Source organism: Acanthochromis polyacanthus, chromosome 9, assembly GCF_021347895.1.
Source record: "Acanthochromis polyacanthus isolate Apoly-LR-REF ecotype Palm Island chromosome 9, KAUST_Apoly_ChrSc, whole genome shotgun sequence".
In the NCBI taxonomy this organism is placed as follows: Eukaryota; Metazoa; Chordata; class Actinopteri; family Pomacentridae; genus Acanthochromis; species Acanthochromis polyacanthus.
The window spans coordinates 2,438,433-2,460,671 of NC_067121.1; the positions used below are offsets into that span (position 1 = coordinate 2,438,433).

At 45.4% G+C, this 22,239-nt stretch overlaps 1 protein-coding gene across 1 annotated transcript; it reads left to right on the forward strand.

Annotated features, from left to right (window-relative positions):
• Positions 1 to 1,165: 1,165 nt before the first annotated feature.
• afg3l2 (AFG3-like AAA ATPase 2) lies at positions 1,166 to 22,221 on the forward strand. Its single transcript, XM_022217314.2, is given in 18 exon segments — positions 1,166 to 1,389; positions 2,915 to 3,014; positions 3,268 to 3,336; positions 3,440 to 3,552; positions 3,687 to 3,839; positions 13,706 to 13,780; positions 13,863 to 13,987; positions 14,058 to 14,331; positions 14,478 to 14,615; positions 14,845 to 14,964; positions 14,966 to 14,999; positions 15,068 to 15,175; positions 16,759 to 16,884; positions 17,100 to 17,210; positions 17,677 to 17,792; positions 17,906 to 18,106; positions 18,230 to 18,424; positions 18,889 to 22,221. Coding segments are annotated over 18 exon segments (2,397 nt in total). The 5' UTR covers positions 1,166 to 1,302; the 3' UTR covers positions 19,141 to 22,221.
• The last annotated feature ends 18 nt before the right edge of the window (positions 22,222 to 22,239 follow it).

The following is a 22,239-nucleotide window of genomic DNA, read 5'->3' on the forward strand; positions in this document are numbered from 1 at the left end:
CTATCTATCTATCTATCTATCTATCTATCATTGAAATTGAAGTAGTTTTAATCCAGTGAGTAGCCTGAAATGGTACAAAGATAAATGGTGAAGTGTCAGAGGTTAAAACAAATCACGGTTACCCAAGCTGAAAATAATGTACAACAGAAATGTGTTCACAACTTAAAGCTGTTCTGTAACAATGGAGGTTGATGAAGCCTTGGAAGTTGGAGCTACCAAATCCTACAGGAGTCCCAACTTTTCTAGATTCCTTCCAACCCCCTCTGTCCGCATAAAGTAGTGTTGGAACCCACAGTGGAACCCTCCAGAACATTATTAGAACAGGAAGTACTGCAGAAAGTAGTGTATTGCTGTAAAAATTGTAAGGGAAAGATACTTAACCATAGAAGAGAGACAGACCGTCAGAACACTTAAACATGGAGGTAAAAACTGACATCAGATCACTTTTTCATCCATCCAGGAGTGTTAGCCTAGAGCTAATCAATATCTGACCAATTTGGACAGTTTTTGAGGCATTTTGCAGGGGAAAAATCTGGTCTTTTTGAGGATTGTTGAAATAGTTTGGAGTCATTTTAGAGTTTTTTGGGGTTTTTTTTGGACAAATTGTAATAGTTTTTGGAACAGTTTAGGGTAATTTTGGACATCTTTGTCATTTTGAACAGTTTTGAGCCATTTTTGACAAATATTGAGAAATTTGACATGATATTTGTGTAATTTTAGCCAAGTTTCATGTAATTCAATCATTTTTTTTTTTAATGAAACCACATCTGAGTTCTGGTAAAAACTGACCCCAGATCAGTTCTACATCCATCCAGGAGTCTCGGTCTGAACACTGGATCTGGTTATTTTCTGTGGAAACAACTCTAATAATAATAATCATAATGGATTAGATTTATATAGCACTTTTCTATTAAGGCATACTCAAAGTGCGTACAATGGACCCATCATTCATTCACTCACACATTCTCACTCTGGTGGTGGTAAACTACATTTGTAGCCACAGCTGCCCTGGGACAGACTCTCCTGTAATATTGATTATGTCTAATAATTAAAATGAACAAGAAATTGAAGAAAACAGGCTGGTCTGGTCACCTTCCCATGATTGTGTGTGTGCTGCTAGTGTTTGTGTCTGTGGCCGCAGGGGGCGCAGTCAACTCGTTTAAACCTTTAGAGTTCCACGAAGAAGTGTTGCATAAAGATGGCGGACCGCGGTGGTTATGGAACAGTGCTGAGCTTCGGTCGTCTTTAGTTCCGTCTCCGCTTTCTGCCGGTCCGTGTCGCTCTGTTCCCGCCGGGAGGAGGATGGCTCACCGCTACCTGCGACTGTCGGCCGGCTGCAGGAGCCTGTTCCGGCTGCTGCTGCCGCTCTCCGGCGCTCCGACCAGGCAGGTAGGTGGAGGACGAGCTAACAGGCGAGCATGCTAACCTTGACAGAGACCATAACAAGCCGAATACAGAGCTGCTCCCAGTGTAACCCGCAGGGATCAGAGGACCAACACAGAGGATGTGGTGTTTTCCAGGCTGTTCACTACCGTGTGTTATTAATGCTGTTTTCACACAGTAACAGTGACATCCAGTACGCCTGGATTACGGAGCTGCAGTCATCTCCATTTATCTATAGGTTAATCAATCAGCTGTTTGCTCTCCAAAGTGGTGAAAAATGTTTAGTCCAAATGTCTTCAGTTTCCTGTCAAAGAGGAGAGAAACCAGGAAATATTCACAGTGAAGACCTGAAATCACACAATTAAAGCAGCTTTTATTTAAGTTGTTAACCCTCCTGTTGTCTTCATTTACGGACATCAAAAAAATTGTTTCCTTGTCTGAAAAAAATCCAGCAAAAAATTCCCAAAATTTCCGAAAATTTGAGAAACCTTCAGAAAGAAAATTCCAATCATGCCTTAAAAAATTTTCTTAAGTTTTATTTTAAAAAATACCCCAAATTTGGCAAGAAAATTATTGTAAATATTTTTTTTTAAATGAGCAAAAATCTTCCAGAAAAATCCTAAAAATATCTATAGTGATTACCAAAATCCAGCGAAATTCTCTGGATTTTGGTTGATTTTTATGTGAACATTTTTAAAGAAACATTTTTTTCCACCAAAAAAAAAATCAAAAATTTTGAAAATGTGGACATCAGAGGTTTAATTGTGAAAATGTATTTCTTTACACATTTACAAAGTTTGAAACGGGTCAGTTTGACCCGCAGGACGACGGGAAGTTAAAATCAATTGTCAGAATATATGGAGATGAATTTAATAGTTGATCACCAATGGATTAGTCAGTGCAGTGACTAAATGTAGTCAGATCCACAAATATCGGGACATCTTCTGGGCTCTGAACTCCACCACACTGGATCTACATGGAACAATCCAGATGTTCTCTAAGTTCAGACTTAAAGCTTTAATGTGAGTATTTCCATCCTCACCAGGTGGAGGAGCTACAACACATTCTAGATGTTCTCCGCCTTTATAAGCAACACAAGTAACTGGATGAAATGTCATAGTCATAAATCAATCTGTCACTTTTAACGTTTGATTTCCTGAAGTGTTGAACACATAGATATCTCCAGGGTTTGGTTCCTGGTTATGTTCTACCAGACCTCTACTGCTGCTGTCTGCACTTCCTGCTGGTTTTAGAACATTCCTCTTCTCTGGTTTCTTTGGCATTCTGCATCTGGTCATCATTCATCTGCATCATGAAGCTCTGAATCATCTGGCTGAATATGATCATATTTATTATCTGTATTAAGTAAACAGTGAACATGGATCTATGAAGGTTAAACTCGGTGTCTCTGGACTGCCAGCTGCTCACCTGTACCTGTTCTACCTGCTGTCGTTCAGAAAACTGGAGCCATCAGTCAGCTGTTCAATAGGACTTTGCTGGAGATCAGATGATGTCTTGTCTGTGTTGTTAGGTGATGTCTTCGATCACGGCTGGGCAGGTAGTGAGTGGGCGGAGCCTGCTGACTGACCTGCTGGGAGCCTGCAGGAGTCTGAGCTCCAGACCTCCCAAAGGTACAGAACGGTTCTAACTGTTTAACGTTCTCCAAACTTCTCTCTGCTCTTCACATCCTCAAACTCCTGCTGTGAAGTCCAGCTCTTCTTCTGTTAGTCATCTATGTCACTATAGCACCAGCTAGCAGCTAACAGCTAGCAGCTAAAAACTAGCAGCTAGCAGCTAAAAACTAGCAGCTAGCAGCTAAAAACTAGCAGCTACCTGTCCTCAGCCTCACGGTTCAGTCCTCTCATATGTTTCTGCTTTCTTCAGGTTTTGAGAAATATTTTCCAGACAGTCAGAAAACTCCAAAAGACAACGAAGCTGAAGCTGCACCCAAAGGTAGGACCCTGACCACACCTGCTGACCTTCATTCCAGTGCTTCTGTAGAACCTGTTTTTGGTTTAGAGCTGATCAGCTGCTGATCGATGATCTTCTGTCTCAGAATCTAAACCTGCCAACAGTCAGAAGGCCTCAGGGAGGTCTTCAGGAGGAGGAGGAGGAGGAAAGAGAGGAGGCCGTAAGGAGGACTCTCACTGGTACAGCCGTCTGCAGAAGGTCAGTCTCCTCTTCCAGCGGTTCCAACTGGCTGTTAGCTGTCCAGGTGTGACTCAGCTCTCCCCTGCTCTGCCAGGTGGATCAGTGTTGTGTGGAGGTGTAGACAGGTGATCCTCAGCTGGGGTTTGTTTCAGGGCGACGTTCCCTGGGACGACAAGGAGTTCCGGATGTACTTCCTGTGCGGACTGGCCTTCTGGATCAGCGTCTCCTACTACTTCTTCTTCCGGGACGGAGGCCGAGAAGTCACCTGGAAGGATTTTGTCAACAACTACCTGTCCAAAGGAGTGGTGAGGAGCACACCTGTACTTTGAAACCTGCAGGTTCTTAGTACATGTTCTACCTGCAGATTATCAGCCTGAATGAACATAGACCAGCAGACACAGCAGCAGGTTAAACCTCTGTTACCTTGTTAAGATCAAGCACAGGATCTGTGATCCAGAACTACTGAGGAACCAGACACAGACCCGTTAGCTCCTGGTTCTGCATGATCCAGAACTACTGAGGAACCAGACACAGACCCGTTAGCTACTGGTTCTACATGATCCAGAACTACTGAGGAACCAGACACAGACCCGTTAACTACTGGTTCTACATGATCCAGAACTACTGAGGAACCAGACACAGACCCGTTAACTGCTGGTTCTACATGATCCAGAACTACTGAGGAACCAGACACAGACCCGTTAGCTACTGGTTCTACATGATCCAGAACTACTGAGGAACCAGACACAGACCCGTTAGCTCCTGGTTCTACATGATCCAGAACTACTGAGGAACCAGACACAGACCCGTTAACTACTGGTTCTACATGATCCAGAACTACTGAGGAACCAGACACAGACCCGTTAACTGCTGGTTCTACATGATCCAGAACTACTGAGGAACCAGACACAGACCCGTTAGCTCCTGGTTCTACATGATCCAGAACTACTGAGGAACCAGACACAGACCCGTTAGCTCCTGGTTCTACATGATCCAGAACTACTGAGGAACCAGACACAGACCCGTTAGCTCCTGGTTCTACATGATCCAGAACTACTGAGGAACCAGACACAGACCCGTTAGCTACTGGTTCTACATGATCCAGAACTACTGAGGAACCAGACACAGACCCGTTAACTGCTGGTTCTACATGATCCAGAACTACTGAGGAACCAGACACAGACCCGTTAACTGCTGGTTCTACATGATCCAGAACTACTGAGGAACCAGACACAGACCCGTTAACTGCTGGTTCTACATGATCCAGAACTACTGAGGAACCAGACACAGACCCGTTAGCTCCTGGTTCTACATGATCCAGAACTACTGAGGAACCAGACACAGACCCGTTAACTGCTGGTTCTACATGATCCAGAACTACTGAGGAACCAGACACAGACCCGTTAGCTACTGGTTCTACATGATCCAGAACTACTGAGGAACCAGACACAGACCCGTTAGCTCCTGGTTCTACATGATCCAGAACTACTGAGGAACCAGACACAGACCCGTTAGCTCCTGGTTCTACATGATCCAGAACTACTGAGGAACCAGACACAGACCCGTTAACTACTGGTTCTACATGATCCAGAACTACTGAGGAACCAGACACAGACCCGTTAGCTACTGGTTCTACATGATCCAGAACTACTGAGGAACCAGACACAGACCCGTTAGCTACTGGTTCTACATGATCCAGAACTACTGAGGAACCAGACACAGACCCGTCAGCTGCTGGTTCTACATGATCCAGAACTACTGAGGAACCAGACACAGACCCGTCAGCTGCTGGTTCTACATGATCCAGAACTACTGAGGAACCAGACACAGACCCGTCAACTGCTGGTTCTACATGATCCAGAACTACTGAGGAACCAGACACAGACCCGTCAACTGCTGGTTCTACATGATCCAGAACTACTGAGGAACCAGACACAGACCCGTTAGCTCCTGGTTCTACATGATCCAGAACTACTGAGGAACCAGACACAGACCCGTTAGCTCCTGGTTCTACATGATCCAGAACTACTGAGGAACCAGACACAGACCCGTTAACTGCTGGTTCTGCATGATCCAGAACTACTGAGGAACCAGACACAGACCCGTTAGCTACTGGTTCTGCATGATCCAGAACTACTGAGGAACCAGACACAGACCCGTTAGCTACTGGTTCTGCATGATCCAGAACTACTGAGGAACCAGACACAGACCCGTTAGCTACTGGTTCTGCATGATCCAGAACTACTGAGGAACCAGACACAGACCCGTTAGCTACTGGTTCTGCATGATCCAGAACTACTGAGGAACCAGACACAGACCCGTCAGCTGCTGGTTCTACATGATCCAGAACTACTGAGGAACCAGACACAGACCCGTCAGCTCCTGGTTCTACATGATCCAGAACTACTGAGGAACCAGACACAGACCCGTCAGCTGCTGGTTCTACATGATCCAGAACTACTGAGGAACCAGACACAGACCCGTCAGCTGCTGGTTCTGCATGATCCAGAACTACTGAGGAACCAGACACAGACCCGTTAGCTACTGGTTCTGCATGATCCAGAACTACTGAGGAACCAGACACAGACCCGTTAGCTACTGGTTCTGCATGATCCAGAACTACTGAGGAACCAGACACAGACCCGTTAGCTACTGGTTCTGCATGATCCAGAACTACTGAGGAACCAGACACAGACCAGTTAGCTCCTGGTTCTGCATGATCCAGAACTACTGAGGAACCAGACACAGACCCGTTAGCTCCTGGTTCTACATGATCCAGAACTACTGAGGAACCAGACACAGACCCGTTAGCTCCTGGTTCTGCATGATCCAGAACTACTGAGGAACCAGACACAGACCCGTTAGCTCCTGGTTCTGCATGATCCAGAACTACTGAGGAACCAGACACAGACCAGTTAGCTCCTGGTTCTGCATGATCCAGAACTACTGAGGAACCAGACACAGACCCGTTAGCTCCTGGTTCTGCATGATCCAGAACTACTGAGGAACCAGACACAGACCCGTTAGCTACTGGTTCTACATGATCCAGAACTACTGAGGAACCAGACACAGACCCGTTAGCTGCTGGTTCTACATGATCCAGAACTACTGAGGAACCAGACACAGACCCGTCAGCTGCTGGTTCTACATGATCCAGAACTACTGAGGAACCAGACACAGACCCGTCAGCTGCTGGTTCTACATGATCCAGAACTACTGAGGAACCAGACACAGACCCGTCAGCTCCTGGTTCTACATGATCCAGAACTACTGAGGAACCAGACACAGACCCGTTAGCTCCTGGTTCTACATGATCCAGAGCTACTGAGGAACCAGACACAGACCCGTTAGCTCCTGGTTCTACATGATCCAGAACTACTGAGGAACCAGACACAGACCCGTTAGCTACTGGTTCTGCATGATCCAGAACTACTGAGGAACCAGACACAGACCCGTTAGCTGCTGGTTCTACATGATCCAGAACTACTGAGGAACCAGACACAGACCCGTCAGCTGCTGGTTCTACATGATCCAGAACTACTGAGGAACCAGACACAGACCCGTTAGCTCCTGGTTCTACATGATCCAGAACTACTGAGGAACCAGACACAGACCCGTTAGCTCCTGGTTCTACATGATCCAGAACTACTGAGGAACCAGACACAGACCCGTTAGCTACTGGTTCTACATGATCCAGATGGTTGTTGAGCTGCTGACTGTAAAGTTCAGTTTGTGGTTCTTTCTGCTGTGTTTGTGTTTTTCTAGTTTTGTGTCTGATGTACTTTGATCAGTTTGACATGTTCAGAGTTGGTTGGACTCCCGGTAAATGTTCAGTAACACTTGAATTATGTTCATTTTGTCGTATATAATTATAAGGTAACCTTGTTTTTTCTACACCGACAAATTAGTAAAAGATGTTTTACTTTGCGGACACATCAGCACACGTCTTCTGCTGTCTTCCTCAGAGCAGCATCAGACGTGTTCTGACATGTCCTTTTGAATCATGTGACCGGTCTGACAGATCTGTCAAACCAGCCACGCCGCCCGCCGTCCGGTGGTCTCTGGTCCCAGGTATCAGAGGGTGTAGCTCCTTGGCCTTACAAACTTATGATCGGGACTTGCTCTTTCGTATCAAAGAGACTATGGAGGGCCTGTTTAATACACAGGATCGTTACAAACAGGTGTTTCCTCCCCCCTTGACTATTGACTTAAACTCACCGGAATATTTGTTGCTGTTCTGGGCATCAGATAAGGTCTGCAGGAGATCGAGGATCGCGGGCCGGTGTCCAGCTATGGCGAAGGCGTGAGGCTGCTCGCCTGGGCTCGGCCACTGCACGCTGCGGAGGATGCGTTCGGTGTCTCCGCCATATCCTGCTCCTCGATGTTTGTAACAGCGTATTCACGCCGCTGTTTGCTCGAGCTACGGGTGTCCTGGATCCTGTACAGTGCTTGAGTCTTGGTCGTGGATGTTCATCGGAGCAGCGCACTTCCGTGTTTCCGTCAGCACGGACCAGCTGGTGCCCACGCAACCGCTGCCTTCGTCCAGTCGCGCTGCACATCTCGGACACTACCCCCGAGATCTTCCCACGACGTCTTCCACGATCCATCTTGGTCTTTTGAATGCTTGTTCCATTGGTAATAAATCTTTTTCCCTGAACGATCTCATCTCAAGGGAAAACATGGATATAATGTGTATTACGGAGACTTGGCAGAAAGAAGAGGAGTTTATCCATTTAAGCGAGCTCTGCCCTGCTGGCTTTGCTGTTTACGGGAAGCCCCGTCCCCGTCGAGGTGGAGGGGGCCTGGCATTTGTCCATAAGAAGGATTATGTTTGTAACGTGATTCTTTCACAGGAATACACTTCTTTTGAATCACAGATGGTGAAGGTGGGCACCTTGCGCCCTTTCTACGGTGTTGTGGTCTACCGTCCTCCTGGCTCTGCTGCTGCCTTTTTAAAGGATATTAGTGACTTTTTATCCTGTATTATAAAGTTGGAACCTGTTTTAATCCTTGGAGATTTTAACCTTCATGTTGACAACACCTCTTCATCCTATGCAATGGAACTTTTAACATTGACTGAAGCTTTTAACCTTGTGCAACATGTTTCAAAGCCAACCCAGCGAAAGGGCCACATCTTAGATTTAGTGTTTACACTTGGCCTGGACATTTCAAATGTGTCTGTAAATGATGTCCACATGAGTAATCACTGTCTTGTTTCATGTGATTTGCATTTCAGTCCTGAGCCCAAACCTTTAGAAGTAAGGTCCCAGAGGTGCATTATCACTGCTAATACTGCAGAAAGGTTCTCTGTTTTGTTTGATCCTCTTCTTTTAACAAATTGCTCTGATGTAGACGATCTAATCCAGTGTTTTGATGACCACTGTGCAGTGATTTTTGGATCAAGTGGCCCCTGTTCAAACTAACCTGACTACACAGAAAAAAGCATGTCCTTGGATTAATGAGCATATTTTAAGTTTTAAGAGACTGTGTCGAAAGACTGAACGCCTGTGGAAATGTACTAACCTTGAGGTACACAGGCTCCATCTCAGGGATCTTATGTCATCGTACAATGAAATGGTTGAGAGTGCCAGGTCCGACTACATCCATCAACTGGTGGCAGTGAATAAGAAAAACCCTAAAGTGCTGTTTGACACAATCAATTCTTTTGTTTGCCCTGCTGCTTCTGTAACTCCTGCATTCACCGAAGCCGATAGCCATGCCTTCTTGAATTTTTTGACCGATAAAATCAAGAAGCTCAAGGATAATATGCCACCCCCACAGTGTGGTGCCTCGGTTGCTATCGAGACTGCCTCCAGCATGTGGTTCACTTTTGAGTCTGTAACTCTTGCTGATGTTTTGGCACTGGTAACCAAGATGAAACTTTCATCCTGCTCCTCTGATGTCATCCCCTGTAGACTGTTCTTAGAGGTACTGGAGGCAGTCAGTCCCTGGGTTACTGAAATGATAAACCTCTCTTTATTATCAGGTGTGTTTCCGAATACCTTCAAGCACGCCATTGTGGAGCCATTACTAAAAAAGCAGGTTTAGACCCGGCAGACCGAAATAGTTATAGGCCCATCTCTAAGCTGCCATTCTTGTCGAAGATCCTTGAGAAGGTGGTTTGCAATCAGCTGTCTTCTTACCTCGATCAACATAACTTCTTTGACAAATTTCAATCTGGCTTCCGTAAACACCACTCCACGGAAACAGCCCTACTGAAAGTGTCCAGTGACATAAGGATGTCTGCCGATTCGGGTAAATGCACCGCGCTAGTTCTCCTGGATCTGTCCTCAGCTTTTGACACTGTTGACCATCAGGTCCTGTTAAGTAGACTGAGGGATCATGTGGGACTGTCGGGGTCGGTTCTCCAGTGGTTTACCTCATATTTGTCTGGACGTAGCTTTTGTGTGTCAACAAACCAGATAAAATCAGAGTCCGTGAATCTACTGTGTGGGGTGCCTCAAGGCTCTGTCCTGGGCCCTATTTTATTTTTACTGTACTCGATCCCCCTGGGTAAGATCATCCAAAGGTTTAGGGATGTTTCTTACCACTTGTATGCTGATGACATCTAGCTCTATTGTTCTTTTAAACCGGCCGAGATAAAGAAGCTCGATTCCTTTTTCCATTGTTTGGCAGAAATAAAACAATGGCTTAGTGAAAATTCTCTTCAGCTCAACGCAGACAAAACTGAAACACTCGTTGTCGCTACTGATGTCTCAATTCCAGGGATCAAACAGTACCTTGGTGACTTAGGGCAGTCTGCTAAATCGAGTCTTAGAAATCTGGGTGTTTTCCTTGATAAAGACATGTCTGTAGTGCAGCACTGCAAGCAGCTGATAAGAAACTGTTTCTTTCAACTAAGAAAAATCTCTAAACTCAGGAAAATGGTCTCATGTAATGATTTAGAGCTCATTATTCATGCTTTTGTTTCATCACGTTTAGACTACTGTAACAGCTTGTTTTCATGTCTGAACAAGGGGGAGCTTTCGAGGCTGCAAGTTGTGCAAAACTCTGCAGCGAGAATTTTGACTCGCGGACTCGCATATCTCCTATTTTAAAGGAGCTTCACTGGCTGCCAGTCTCTTACAGAGTTAACTTTAAGATTTTGGTTCTAACCTTTCGGGCCTTGCATGGTCAAGCTCCTTCTTATATTTGTGACCTGCTCCAGCCTTACTCCCCTGTGAGGGCTTTAAGGTCTGCGGATCAGAATCTGTTAAAGGTGCCACGTACTCGGTTTAAGACCAGAGGAGCCCGATCATACCAGGCTGTTGCTCCCAGGCTTTGGAATGATCTCCTGCTCTCTCTCCGCTCCGTTGCATCTGTTGACGCTTTTAAAATTCAACTTAAAACCTTCTTGTTTGCTCAAGCATTCGCTTAGTTTCTGAGGCTGTTATGATCTTATTTTTAGTGTTGACTATTTCTGTGCATTTAATTGTTGTTTTTTATTCATGCTGTGAAGCACTTTGTGGCTCTCTGTCTGTGAAAGGTGCTATATAAATAAAATTTACTTACTTACTTACTTCTGATGGCTGATTTTTTTAAATTTTGTTTTTCGGCTTTTTCTTTTTGTGCTCTTGTGAGTTGTCCGGTTGTTTCCTTTTGGCATCCTGTCTGGTGTTCCTTTCTTCTTGTACCGAATGATCCGCCTGTTTCTCCAATGTATGTTTTTTCACATGATTTGCACGGTATTTCGTAGATATTACATTTATTGTCCGGTTCTGTCTTGTCTTTGGGATGGACTGATAGCTGCCAGAGCTTTGTTTGTGGTTTTACTGCTGTGTTAATGTTGTTTCTTCGTTATGCGTTGTATGGGTTCTGTTATCCCACGGATATATGGAACGGTGATTATGTCCTTATTTTTATTGTCCAATTTTTGTGTGTTTTGATTTTGCTTCCTTTAGTTTTTCTCTTTGTTTCTGGCTTGTTTTCCTTTGGTTATGGCCCATATCAGGTATTGGCAGTGTGAGTGCGTTCTTGATGTGTGCTTCCTCCTCCTGTCTGTCCTTATCGTCGGTTATGGTGCTGGTCCGTTCATAAAGTGTTCTAATTGATAGTTTGTGTGCTGTGGGATGTTCTGTGGTCCAGAGGAGGTTCTGTTCCGTGTGTGTAGGTTTTCTGTAAACTGTTATTTTGATGCTGCCGTCTTGTCTGTGGTGTATGTTCATGTCCAAAAAGGGAATGGTCTGGTTTATTTCTTCTTGTGTGAATTGCATATTGATAAATAAAAAGGACACGTCAGATGACGCTGTGATGAAGACGGCAGATGTAGTTGAAACATGTCAACAAGGTAAAACATTCTTTTTTTTTTTTAACTGATTTGTTGGTGTAGAAAAAACGTTACCTTATATTGTTCAGTAACACTAAATAAATCAATCCTCATGGATCCATCGGGTCATACTGGTAGCTTCGTTAGCATAAAGTATTCTGGACCTTAACGTTCTGCTAGAGCTCTGAACCAGCCGTGGGTGAACTAAAGCCAGCTAATTTCCCATTTCAGATGCTTTCAGAAATACTTTCACTGAATGGTCTTCGTTATAAAAGAGAAAGTTTGAAGCCACCATGTTGCTAAGAGGCACCTGGTGGCTCTCTAGTGACACACCCAGCAAACGTCATGTTGGCGTGTAAAAATGACGCTGTGGACCATAGATATGAAGAGTAGATATGACACGCCCCTCTGAGCGGCGTGCCGACAGAGACACTAAGCTAGTGGGGGCAAAGTTTCAGTGTTTTCAATTGATGTCAATGACACGAAAACTCAAACAAGAAGAATGCCGGCTCATTGCGCTGCATTTAATTGCACACTACCTCGGACGATCGAGACAAGGAAACTTGGAATAACTTTCCACAGGTAAGAATAGTTTTTGGCTCTTTTTTCATTATTAAATCTTGTTGAGATCTTCCAGTCCATGAGATCTAGCTAGTTAGCCACTAGCAAAACACTGTCACAAGCTAACATATCTAGATTAGCATCTATGTTATTCCTCCAAACCCATTTTATGATTGGGATTACAGGCAATTCTTTAGAACTGCTCTCAAATAATTGAAATGTTACCAAACAATGCTATACTTATCAAATTGAATAACTTTGTTCTCCAGTATATTGGCTAATTCAGTTCTTTGTACTTAATTTATTAGCATGATTTCTTTTTAAATATGTTGTTGTGTACATTCTTATTTACTTCTGTCTACTTTTTTCTTTGCTCCATGTAGGTTTCCCAAAGATTATGGGTTGAGGAAGAAGTGGGAAGCAGCTCTGAGGAGAGAGGGGTTTGCTGCAACTATATAGCAGCCTAGAGAGAGAGATAAATAAAGAATAATTAATATGAATAATAATTCTGTTTATTGTAATTGTGGTGTTTATTGTAAATGTAAATAAACTCTATCCTGTTCTAGTCTAGTTCCTTGTTATATGATCTCAAAACATTTTCTACACATCTAAGTATTTACATTTATATATTTATGTAATGACTGAACTGAAAAGATTCCCTGGCCTCTGGACTAAATAAGATAACTAAAATTGCAGGCTTCATTTGTAGGAAGCCTTTTTCAGTTTTTTTTTGTTTTTTTTTCCCAGATCAAATATTCTCTATCAATAGCACATGTTTTGACGTTGACAATAAAGTAGACCACACAAAAATCGGTTGAGAAATGAGCAAATGATGATTTATTTTCAATGTACATGCATTGCTTTGAAAGGGAAATTTCCCCCCTCCAAGATAGCCGCCACGTAGGCACGTCGATTAGCCGGCTGCTACAGCATGCTGGTGTATCTACTGTTCATATTTATGCTTTGGACGTGAACCATCAATCTGCATTAGCTTGGACCAGTCCAACGCTGTAGAAACACGGGGGTGTTCTCAGGTGGTCTGTTCCTCCTGCTGCCAGAAATGATGGAAACATCCTGGGAGCTGCTTTTTACTTTGACAGGAACACTGGAAGTAAAGATCCACCAGAACACCTGCAGAACGTTCCTTTAGACCAGCTGGTCCACCATAACACCTGCAGAACGTTCCTTTAGACCAGCTGATCCACCATAACACCTGCAGAACGTTCCTTTAGACCAGCTGATCCACCATAACACCTGCAGAACGTTCCTTTAGACCAGCTGGTCCACCACAACACCTGCAGAACATTCTTTCAACCTTGTGACTCAGTTAGTTTGCTGTTTCAGGTGGACCGGTTGGAGGTGGTCAACAAGCGCTACGTTAAGGTGGTGTTCTCTCCGGGGAAGACGCCGGTGGACGGGGTGAGTCCACTCTGTCCTCTAAACATGGTGCTCGGTTCTCCAGCTCTTGGTTCTAAAGGGTTCCTACTCTCGTGTCCTGCAGCAGTACGTGTGGTTCAACATCGGCAGTGTGGACACGTTTGAGAGGAACCTGGAGACGGCTCAGTATGAGCTCGGCATCGAGGGGGAGAACCGGCTGCCGGTGGTTTATTCCACCGAAAGTGACGGGTGAGCACACCACCTTCTTGCTTCCTGCTTCCTGCTTCCTCTTCTACTGATGTTTGTGTTTCTCCCACAGAACGTTCCTACTGAGCATGCTCCCCACTGTGCTCATCATTGGCTTCCTGCTGTTCATGCTGCGGCGAGGCCCGGCGGGGGCAGGCCGGCCTGGCAGGGGGATGGGCGGGCTGTTCAGCGTCAGCGAGACCACGGCCAAGATCCTAAAAGATGAGATCGACGTCAAATTCAAAGACGTGGCAGGCTGCGAGGAAGCCAAGCTGGAGATCATGGAGTTCGTCAACTTCCTGAAGAACCCCAAACAGTACCAGGACCTGGGTGCCAAGATCCCCAAGGTGAGAGGGGGCAGGGCCAAGAGCTCTGATGTGAGAGGGGCGGGGCTACAAGGGGAGGGTCATGAAACTGATGGGAGTGTCGGTGAGCGTGTACTTTGTGTAGTGGGTGTGTACTTTGTGTAACAGAATGTTTGTTTCGTCCACAGGGAGCCATCCTGACCGGTCCTCCTGGAACCGGAAAAACTCTTCTGGCCAAAGCGACGGCCGGTGAAGCAAACGTTCCATTCATCACCGTCAATGGATCAGAGTTCCTCGAGATGTTCGTGGGCGTCGGCCCCGCCAGGGTGAGAACACCTGACACCTGCAGGAGCAGAGAAGGAGACAAGGGAGGGAGGAGGTAGAGAAGGGGGTGTAGGAGGAAAGGAGGAGGTACAGAAGGATGAGGAGGAAGTACAGAAGGATGAGTAGGAGGAAAGGAGGAGGTACAGAAGGATGAGAAGAGGAGGTGTAGAAGGAGAGAAGGAGGTATAACAGGAGGTGCAGCAGTGGGTCCTGATGTCCTTACCTGTGCAGGTGAGGGACCTTTTCGTCATGGCGAGGAAGAACGCTCCCTGCATCCTGTTCATCGATGAGATCGACGCTGTGGGCAGGAAGAGAGGGCGGGGCAACTTTGGCGGTCAGAGCGAGCAGGAGAAACACGCTGAACCAGCTGCTGGTGGAGATGGACGGTGGGTTCCTCGCCAATCGATCACACCTATTGATCAGGACTGAGGTCTCACTGCTGTCTGTCCCGCAGGCTTCAACACGGCCACCAATGTTGTTGTTCTGGCTGGAACCAACCGACCCGACATCCTGGATCCGGCGCTGATGAGGCCCGGGCGCTTTGACAGACAGATCTACATTGGTGAGATTTCAACAGTGGGGAGACGGGTCTTCTATGGATTTCAGGGACCTGGAAGTCTCCAGTTCTGAAAGTTCTAAGTGAGACTAAAAACTTGAAGAGTGGAAGCAAGAAAAGACAACGTCCCCTGTACTTTCTACAGTTGTCTGTACATCTACTCTAGAACTTTCTCCAGGGGACATTCTCCTCTATGGCTTCAAGGACCTGGAATGTTCTGAGTGAGACGAAACTTAAAGACTGGAAGCAGGAAAGGAGAACGTCCCCTGGAGAAAGTTCTAGAGTAGACCTACCGACAACTGGAGAAAGTTCTAGAGTAGACCTACCGACACCTGGAGAAAGTTCTAGAGTAGACCTACCCACAACTATAGAAAGTTCTAGAGTAGACCTACCCACAACTGGAAAAAGTTCTAGAGTAGACCTACTATGTATACTTAGTAGGTCTACTCTAGAACTTTCTGCAGGGGACGTTTTCCTCTATGGACTTCAAGGACCTGGAAATGTATCCCGGGGTCAAGGTAGAATTTCTTTGGGCACCAGGGTTCTTAAACCCATCAGGACTGGTTTGTAAAAGTGACTTATATTGATGGAGTTTGAAGTCACATGATGTTCTGCCCTCAGGTCCTCCTGACATCAAAGGACGGGCATGCATCTTTAAAGGACGTAGTCTTGACAATTAAAAAGAGGTAGCGATGTAGCTTGGTAGCTTTCAAGGAAGAGCTAACAAGCACATGGCAATGCCTGAAAGTCGGTCATCTGCCAATATTCACAAATACAGATAAATGTATGCACCACAAAGGGCTTCTGATATAATATAAAGACATTAAAAAGAGGTAGTGACTCAACAATTAATCCGTCAATATATCCCTGGAGATAATTTCATAGCTAACAGTCGAGCTTAAAAAAGTAGCAGATATTCGGTCGTCTACCAAGATAAAAATATATATAATTACGCTGCGCAAATGCAAATAAAGCTCAGCATATGCATCATAAAGAGCCTCTGATTAAATTATAGGCAGTTGACAATTCAAAAGAAATAGGCATTTCATCAACTTACCTCCACATATACTCAACAACCTGCAGTGCAAATGAACGGTGGCTATCACTGTTGAAGCGGTGCTAGGAACTAAACAAACCTCCACAACCCGCAAGTAGACTGGAAGAAAGCGTACAACGGCACCCTATGGGAGTGTCGCAACTCTTACTATCTCTAGGACTCTGGACCTACCGACAACCGGAGAAAGTTCTAGAGTAAACCTATCGACAGCTGGAGAAAGTTCTGGAGTAGACCTACCCACAACTGGAGAAAGTTCTAGAGTAGACCTACCTACAACTATAGAAAGTTCTAGAGTAGACCTACCCACAACTGGAAAAAGTTCTAGAGTAGACCTACTATGTATACTTAGTAGGTCTACTCTAGAACTTTCTGCAGGGGACGTTCTCCTCTATGGACTTCAAGGACCTGAAAATGTATCCCGGGGTCAAGGTAGAATTTCTTTGGGCACCAGGGTTCTTAAACCCATCAGGACTGGTTTGTAAAAGTGACTTATATTGATGGAGTTTGAAGTCACATGATGTTCTTCCCTCAGGTCCTCCTGACATCAAAGGACGGGCATCCATCTTTAAAGTCCACCTGCGTCCTCTGAAGCTGCAGACCGACATGGACAAAGACTCGCTGGCCAAGAAAATGGCCGCCCTCACACCTGGATTCTCAGGTAAAGTCTTTATCCTCCATGAACCTTTTCCAGTGTGGTGAAACTACAGCGTTTACAGAGTCTGGTAGGGATGTTCATAAACTGATTAGAAACATGTTTACCAGGAGAACTTCATTGGTCTCTGGTAGACTAGATTTATTTAAACATTTGAATAATTATTGATTAATGACTAATATTAAACCTGTGGTTTTTCCTCCCTGTTCTCTGCCTCTCAGGTGCAGACATCGCTAATGTTTGTAACGAGGCGGCTCTTATCGCTGCTCGACACCTTTCAGACGCCATCAACCAGAAGCACTTTGAGCAGGCCATCGAGAGGGTCATCGGAGGTAAGAACCTGGACAATGCTACCAAGCCTGGACAATGCTACTGGGCATGGACCATGATACCAGGCCTGGACCAGAGCTTGATCTCGAAACCAGACCTGGATCACGAAACCAGACGTGGACCAGACCTGAACCATGAAAACAGACCAGATCTGTACCATGATCCCAGACCTGGACCAGTGTGATGAAACCGTGCCTGGACCTATTGTTCAGCTGTTATTCTTAGGTTACCACAAATCAGTAGTAGACCCTTGTCCATCTAGAAGTCCAGATCAGAGTCCAGTCTGGGACCTAAGCAGGACCAGGACTCACTGTACTCTGTATTTGAAAAGTTTTAGTCCAAAACATTTGATTGTGTTTACAGACCTGGGTACAGGACTACAATCTGGGTCTTCCTTCAATAGGCTGGTCCATTTCCAGGTAAACTCTGGTCTAGAGTGAATAACCGTTGTCTGTCCTGGTGCTGCAGGTCTGGAGAAGAAGACTCAGGTTCTGCAGCCGGAGGAGAAGAAGACGGTTGCGTATCACGAGGCCGGTCATGCTGTGGCAGGGTGGTTCCTGGAGCACGCCGACCCTCTGCTTAAGGTTTCTGACACCACATGAACACCTGTTAGATCCTGATACAGTTTGGTGCTGGTTCAGATCAGCCGGTCCCACTGAAGACCTTCAGACAGGTGATTTTGTCACTACCTGTGCAGGTGTCCATCATCCCCAGAGGGAAGGGGCTGGGCTACGCTCAGTACCTGCCCAAGGAGCAGTACCTGTACACCAAGGAGCAGCTGCTGGACCGCATGTGCATGACCCTGGGGGGACGAGTCTCCGAGGAGATCTTTTTTGGACGGATTACCACTGGAGCTCAGGACGACCTCCGCAAGGTCACCCAGAGCGCCTACGCACAGGTCAGAGGTCACGCAGGTCAGAGGGGACCTGAGGGAAGAAAATCTTAGATGTGTAAAATCAACAAGAATTAGATGGTGTGAGTTACTGGTCTGTTCAGGTTCTGATCTCATGTTCTCCTGCAGATCGTTCAGTTCGGCATGAATGAGAAGGTGGGTCAGGTGTCCTTCGACCTTCCCCGGCAGGGTGAGATGGTTCTTGAGAAACCGTACAGCGAGGCCACGGCTCGGCTGATCGACACCGAGGTCAGAACCCTGATCGGCGAGGCCTACCAGAGAACCCAGCAGCTGCTGAATGACAAGAAGGCTGAGGTGGAGAAGGTATGGAGACCCAGTGGTGTTTCAGGAACTGCTAATGTTCCAGACAGGCAGGAGCTAGTTCTAAATCAGACATCTAGCTGGGTGTTCATGAAGGAACCAGCATTTAGTCAGCTCATGTGGAACCAGTTCTCTTCCTGAGGGGTGGAACATGTTGATAGAAATCTCTGCCCATTAGAACCATGCTCCAGAACAATCAGCCAGCTCAGACCTTCAGTCTGCTTCTACAGGAACAACAAGAAACTGCTCTGGTTTAAAGAACCCTGAGAAGAACTTTATCACGTTAAAATCTTCACAACGGTTCTGACTTAATGAAGTTTAGACGAGTCTAAACGTACAAAAACAGTCAGAGAACACAAGGATGCTGTGATCTAGAACACACTCTGACTGTAGAATCAGGTCTTGATTCTGGGTTGTCATGGATGTTCTATGCAGAGTCCTGACCCTGTCTTCTGCGGGTTCTGTAGGTGGCGCAGCGGCTGCTGGAGAAGGAGGTTCTGGATAAGAACGACATGGTGGAGCTGCTTGGAAAACGTCCTTTTGCAGAGAAGTCAACGTACGAAGAGTTTGTGGAGGGAACCGGAGGCGAGGAGGAGGACACGACCCTGCCGGAGGGTCTGAAGGACTGGAACCAGGAGAGGAAGGACAAGGAGGAGACCCAGGAGGAACAGGTGGCCCGTCAGATCTCTGGGGAATGCCCTTCTAGAACCCTCTGCTGAACGTCTGGGTTCTACAAACATTTAACACCGACCCATCGCTCCAAAATAGTTCCGATTTGAAGTCACAATCGCTTACAAGGTCTAGAACGTTCCCACTGAATAAATGTTAGAGCTCCGGTCTTAGAACCTTTTCTCTCAAGTTCTAGACCACCAGCCTCACCATGAAGTCCAGCATGTTCTTCTGGATTCCGGACGGTACTGCCAACCTAAACCATGACCAGTCCTGACACCTCTAAAACATGCTGTGTCTGGGGTTCTACAAGCAACAAGGTGTAGAACCCTAAGAACTCTCCTAGAACCTTTTCTGTTTCAACTTCCAACTTTCTCCTCCAACTGTCGCTTCATTTCGGACCGTAAGGAACAACTGTAGGGCCTTCAGAGAACAGTTGGAGAATCCTTCTGTGGATTCAGGTTTGAAACACCTCTCGAACCCTCCAGACATGTTGGGGAGTTTTAGAGTCTACGTTTTCTACAGAACTGTTCGCTACTGCAGAACCCTGACCCACTGAAGAACCTGGAGAACCACATCTTCTCTTTTAGAACTATGGTAGTTTTAAGAGGTTTCTATTCATTGGGTCAACAAATCTGAATGAGACAAATGTTCCAGATGGGTTCTACAGAGGTTCTGGCTCAAACACTTCTGGAATGTTTGCTAACTAGATCTGTTCTCCTTCAACAACAAATCTCCTGGAGCTGTTATCTCCATAGAACTCTACAACTTCCCCTACACTGGAACAAACCCTTTGAAAAAGTCAGGTTCTGTTCCATGAATCCTCCAGTCAAACCCGTAGAACCCAGACAGCTTCCTCCAGAACACTGAGTTCTGAACCACTTCAGACGTTCTGCAGTATTTGTGATTAAAATGAATTTTCTCATCTTTAAACCTTTGGTTCCACACAGGGTTCTGGGTTTTTCACAGGTGACTTTAAAGCTTTGCTGTGTTCTACGATCTACAACTTAGAACTCTTTTCAGAGCCATTACTGTTTGTAGTTGGCAGCTTTTGGTTCTATGTTTGGTGTTCTACTGGCCGCTTCTGCTACATCTAATCTTTGCATTCAAAACGCCACATGGTTCTGAGCCCTCAAAGAACCCTGCCACGGAGTTCTGAAGAGTTCTCTCCAAAGACTGGTTCTCTGCCCAGGTCGGAACCATTCAGGAACGTTTGTAAATGCGTAGAACTCCTCATCCAAACAGAACGATAACGGAGAGATGCAGCTGAAAACCTGCAACGTTCTATTTAGAACCCCGGGGTTTCAGAAGAACTCAAACATATGTAAACATGTGGAACATACAGAATGTGATGAGAACGTTCTCACAGATTCATTGTTCTGAAACTGGGCTCAATGTTCTGATTCGTTAGGGAATGAAATTAATCAAACTTTTTAGTTCAATTTTAGTTCCATCAGAATGAGAGCCTTCGTCATCGTCATCATTACGGCTGTCACCGTGGTAACCGCGCTGCAAAGGCGACAGCCCAGTCCGTGCTGATCAGATATTGATTAGTGATCGATCGGTTGTTGCTAGCCTGCTGTAAACATGAAATAATGGAAATCAATAACATGTAAATGTGTTCCAGGATCACAGCATCTAATAAACTGTGACAAAATCAATAAATAACCTGTCAATCATTTCAAGACATAGAAATGATCAGATCACGAGAAGCCGTTCAGTTTCAAAACAGATGGATTAAAAGCAATCATTTAAAGTTCAGAGAGATACAGGTTAGAACTGTTCCACTGATCAATAACATCTACAGACAGACCAATACATGTCCACTCCATCTGATCAATAACATCTACAGACAGATCAATACATGTCCACTCCATCTGATCAATAACATCTACAGACAGATCAATACATGTCCACTCCATCTGATCAATAACATCTACAGACAGATCAATACATGCCCCACTCCATCTGATCAATAACATCTACAGACAGATCAATACATGTCCACTCCATCTGATCAATAACATCTACAGACAGATGTCCACACGCTGACTTCACACTGAGCTCCATCCAGTTGGTGGTTGAACTCCGGGTTCCTGGACTTCTACCTGCTGGACCTTTAGGTGTTCCAGAGGAAACTGCTTCAGGGTCTGTAGAACCTCAACTAGTTCCAGATGTTCACCTGCAGACTCACCTGGAGCTGATGGATGGAACCACAACCACCTGACAGCCCAGAACCATGAGCAGAACATACATGACGTCTGCAGAATATTAATGTTAATAAGTGATCAGTGAGAGTTCCAGCCTTCATTAGAGCTGCAGGAATCATCACTGATCTGTCTCTGCTCATCTTCTCCCTCAGATGAAATCAGACTGGAGATCTGAGTTACTAATCTATTGCTTATTGATTTGTTTTTATGAACACTGTAAATTATGGAGTCACAGGAGTGCCACAGTAAAAGATAAATCTGTTATGAAATAAGGAAATAAAAATATTTAAATATATAAAAATATAAATAAATGAATAAATAATCTTTATATACAGTCTGTGGTGTGCTCTTCCTCTCAGCGCCATGGTGACGTCACTTCCCTTTAAACGTGTTAGGAGCTAGCAGGAATCACAGGCTGAATCCCAAACCCCCCCTACACACTCCCCCTCCACTACCGAGTGTCACTCCAAAAGAAGTCACACTCGCAGCTGTGGAGGGCACCTATTACTGAAGGGGAGGGTATAAATACGATCGTCAGGAATGGGATGCCCTGTCGCCTCACCGGAAAACGGAAGACGTTATCGCCATGGTAACACAAAGACGCCTACTGTCATGGCTGTAGTGCTGTGGCACAGGTTGCAACTAACAAGGATCGCTGCTGCTTCCAGAAGATGAAAGCATCCCACTTTTTTTTCACTCACATGTTTTCCAATCCTATTATCTGGCATTTCAAATCCAACAAATGAATAAATGAATTCTGTCAGTTGTGTTCAAATTTTAAGGTGTCAGGGGGTGCACAATTAAACATCAGCAGAAAAGAAGATTTGTTTCTTTTGATTTATATTTTTACACCACTCTTTTTGTGATGTTCTGTCAGTGTGAAAAAGGCGTGGGAGAAATAAAGGACGCATGTGGAACTTACATCGATATGTTGTTTCC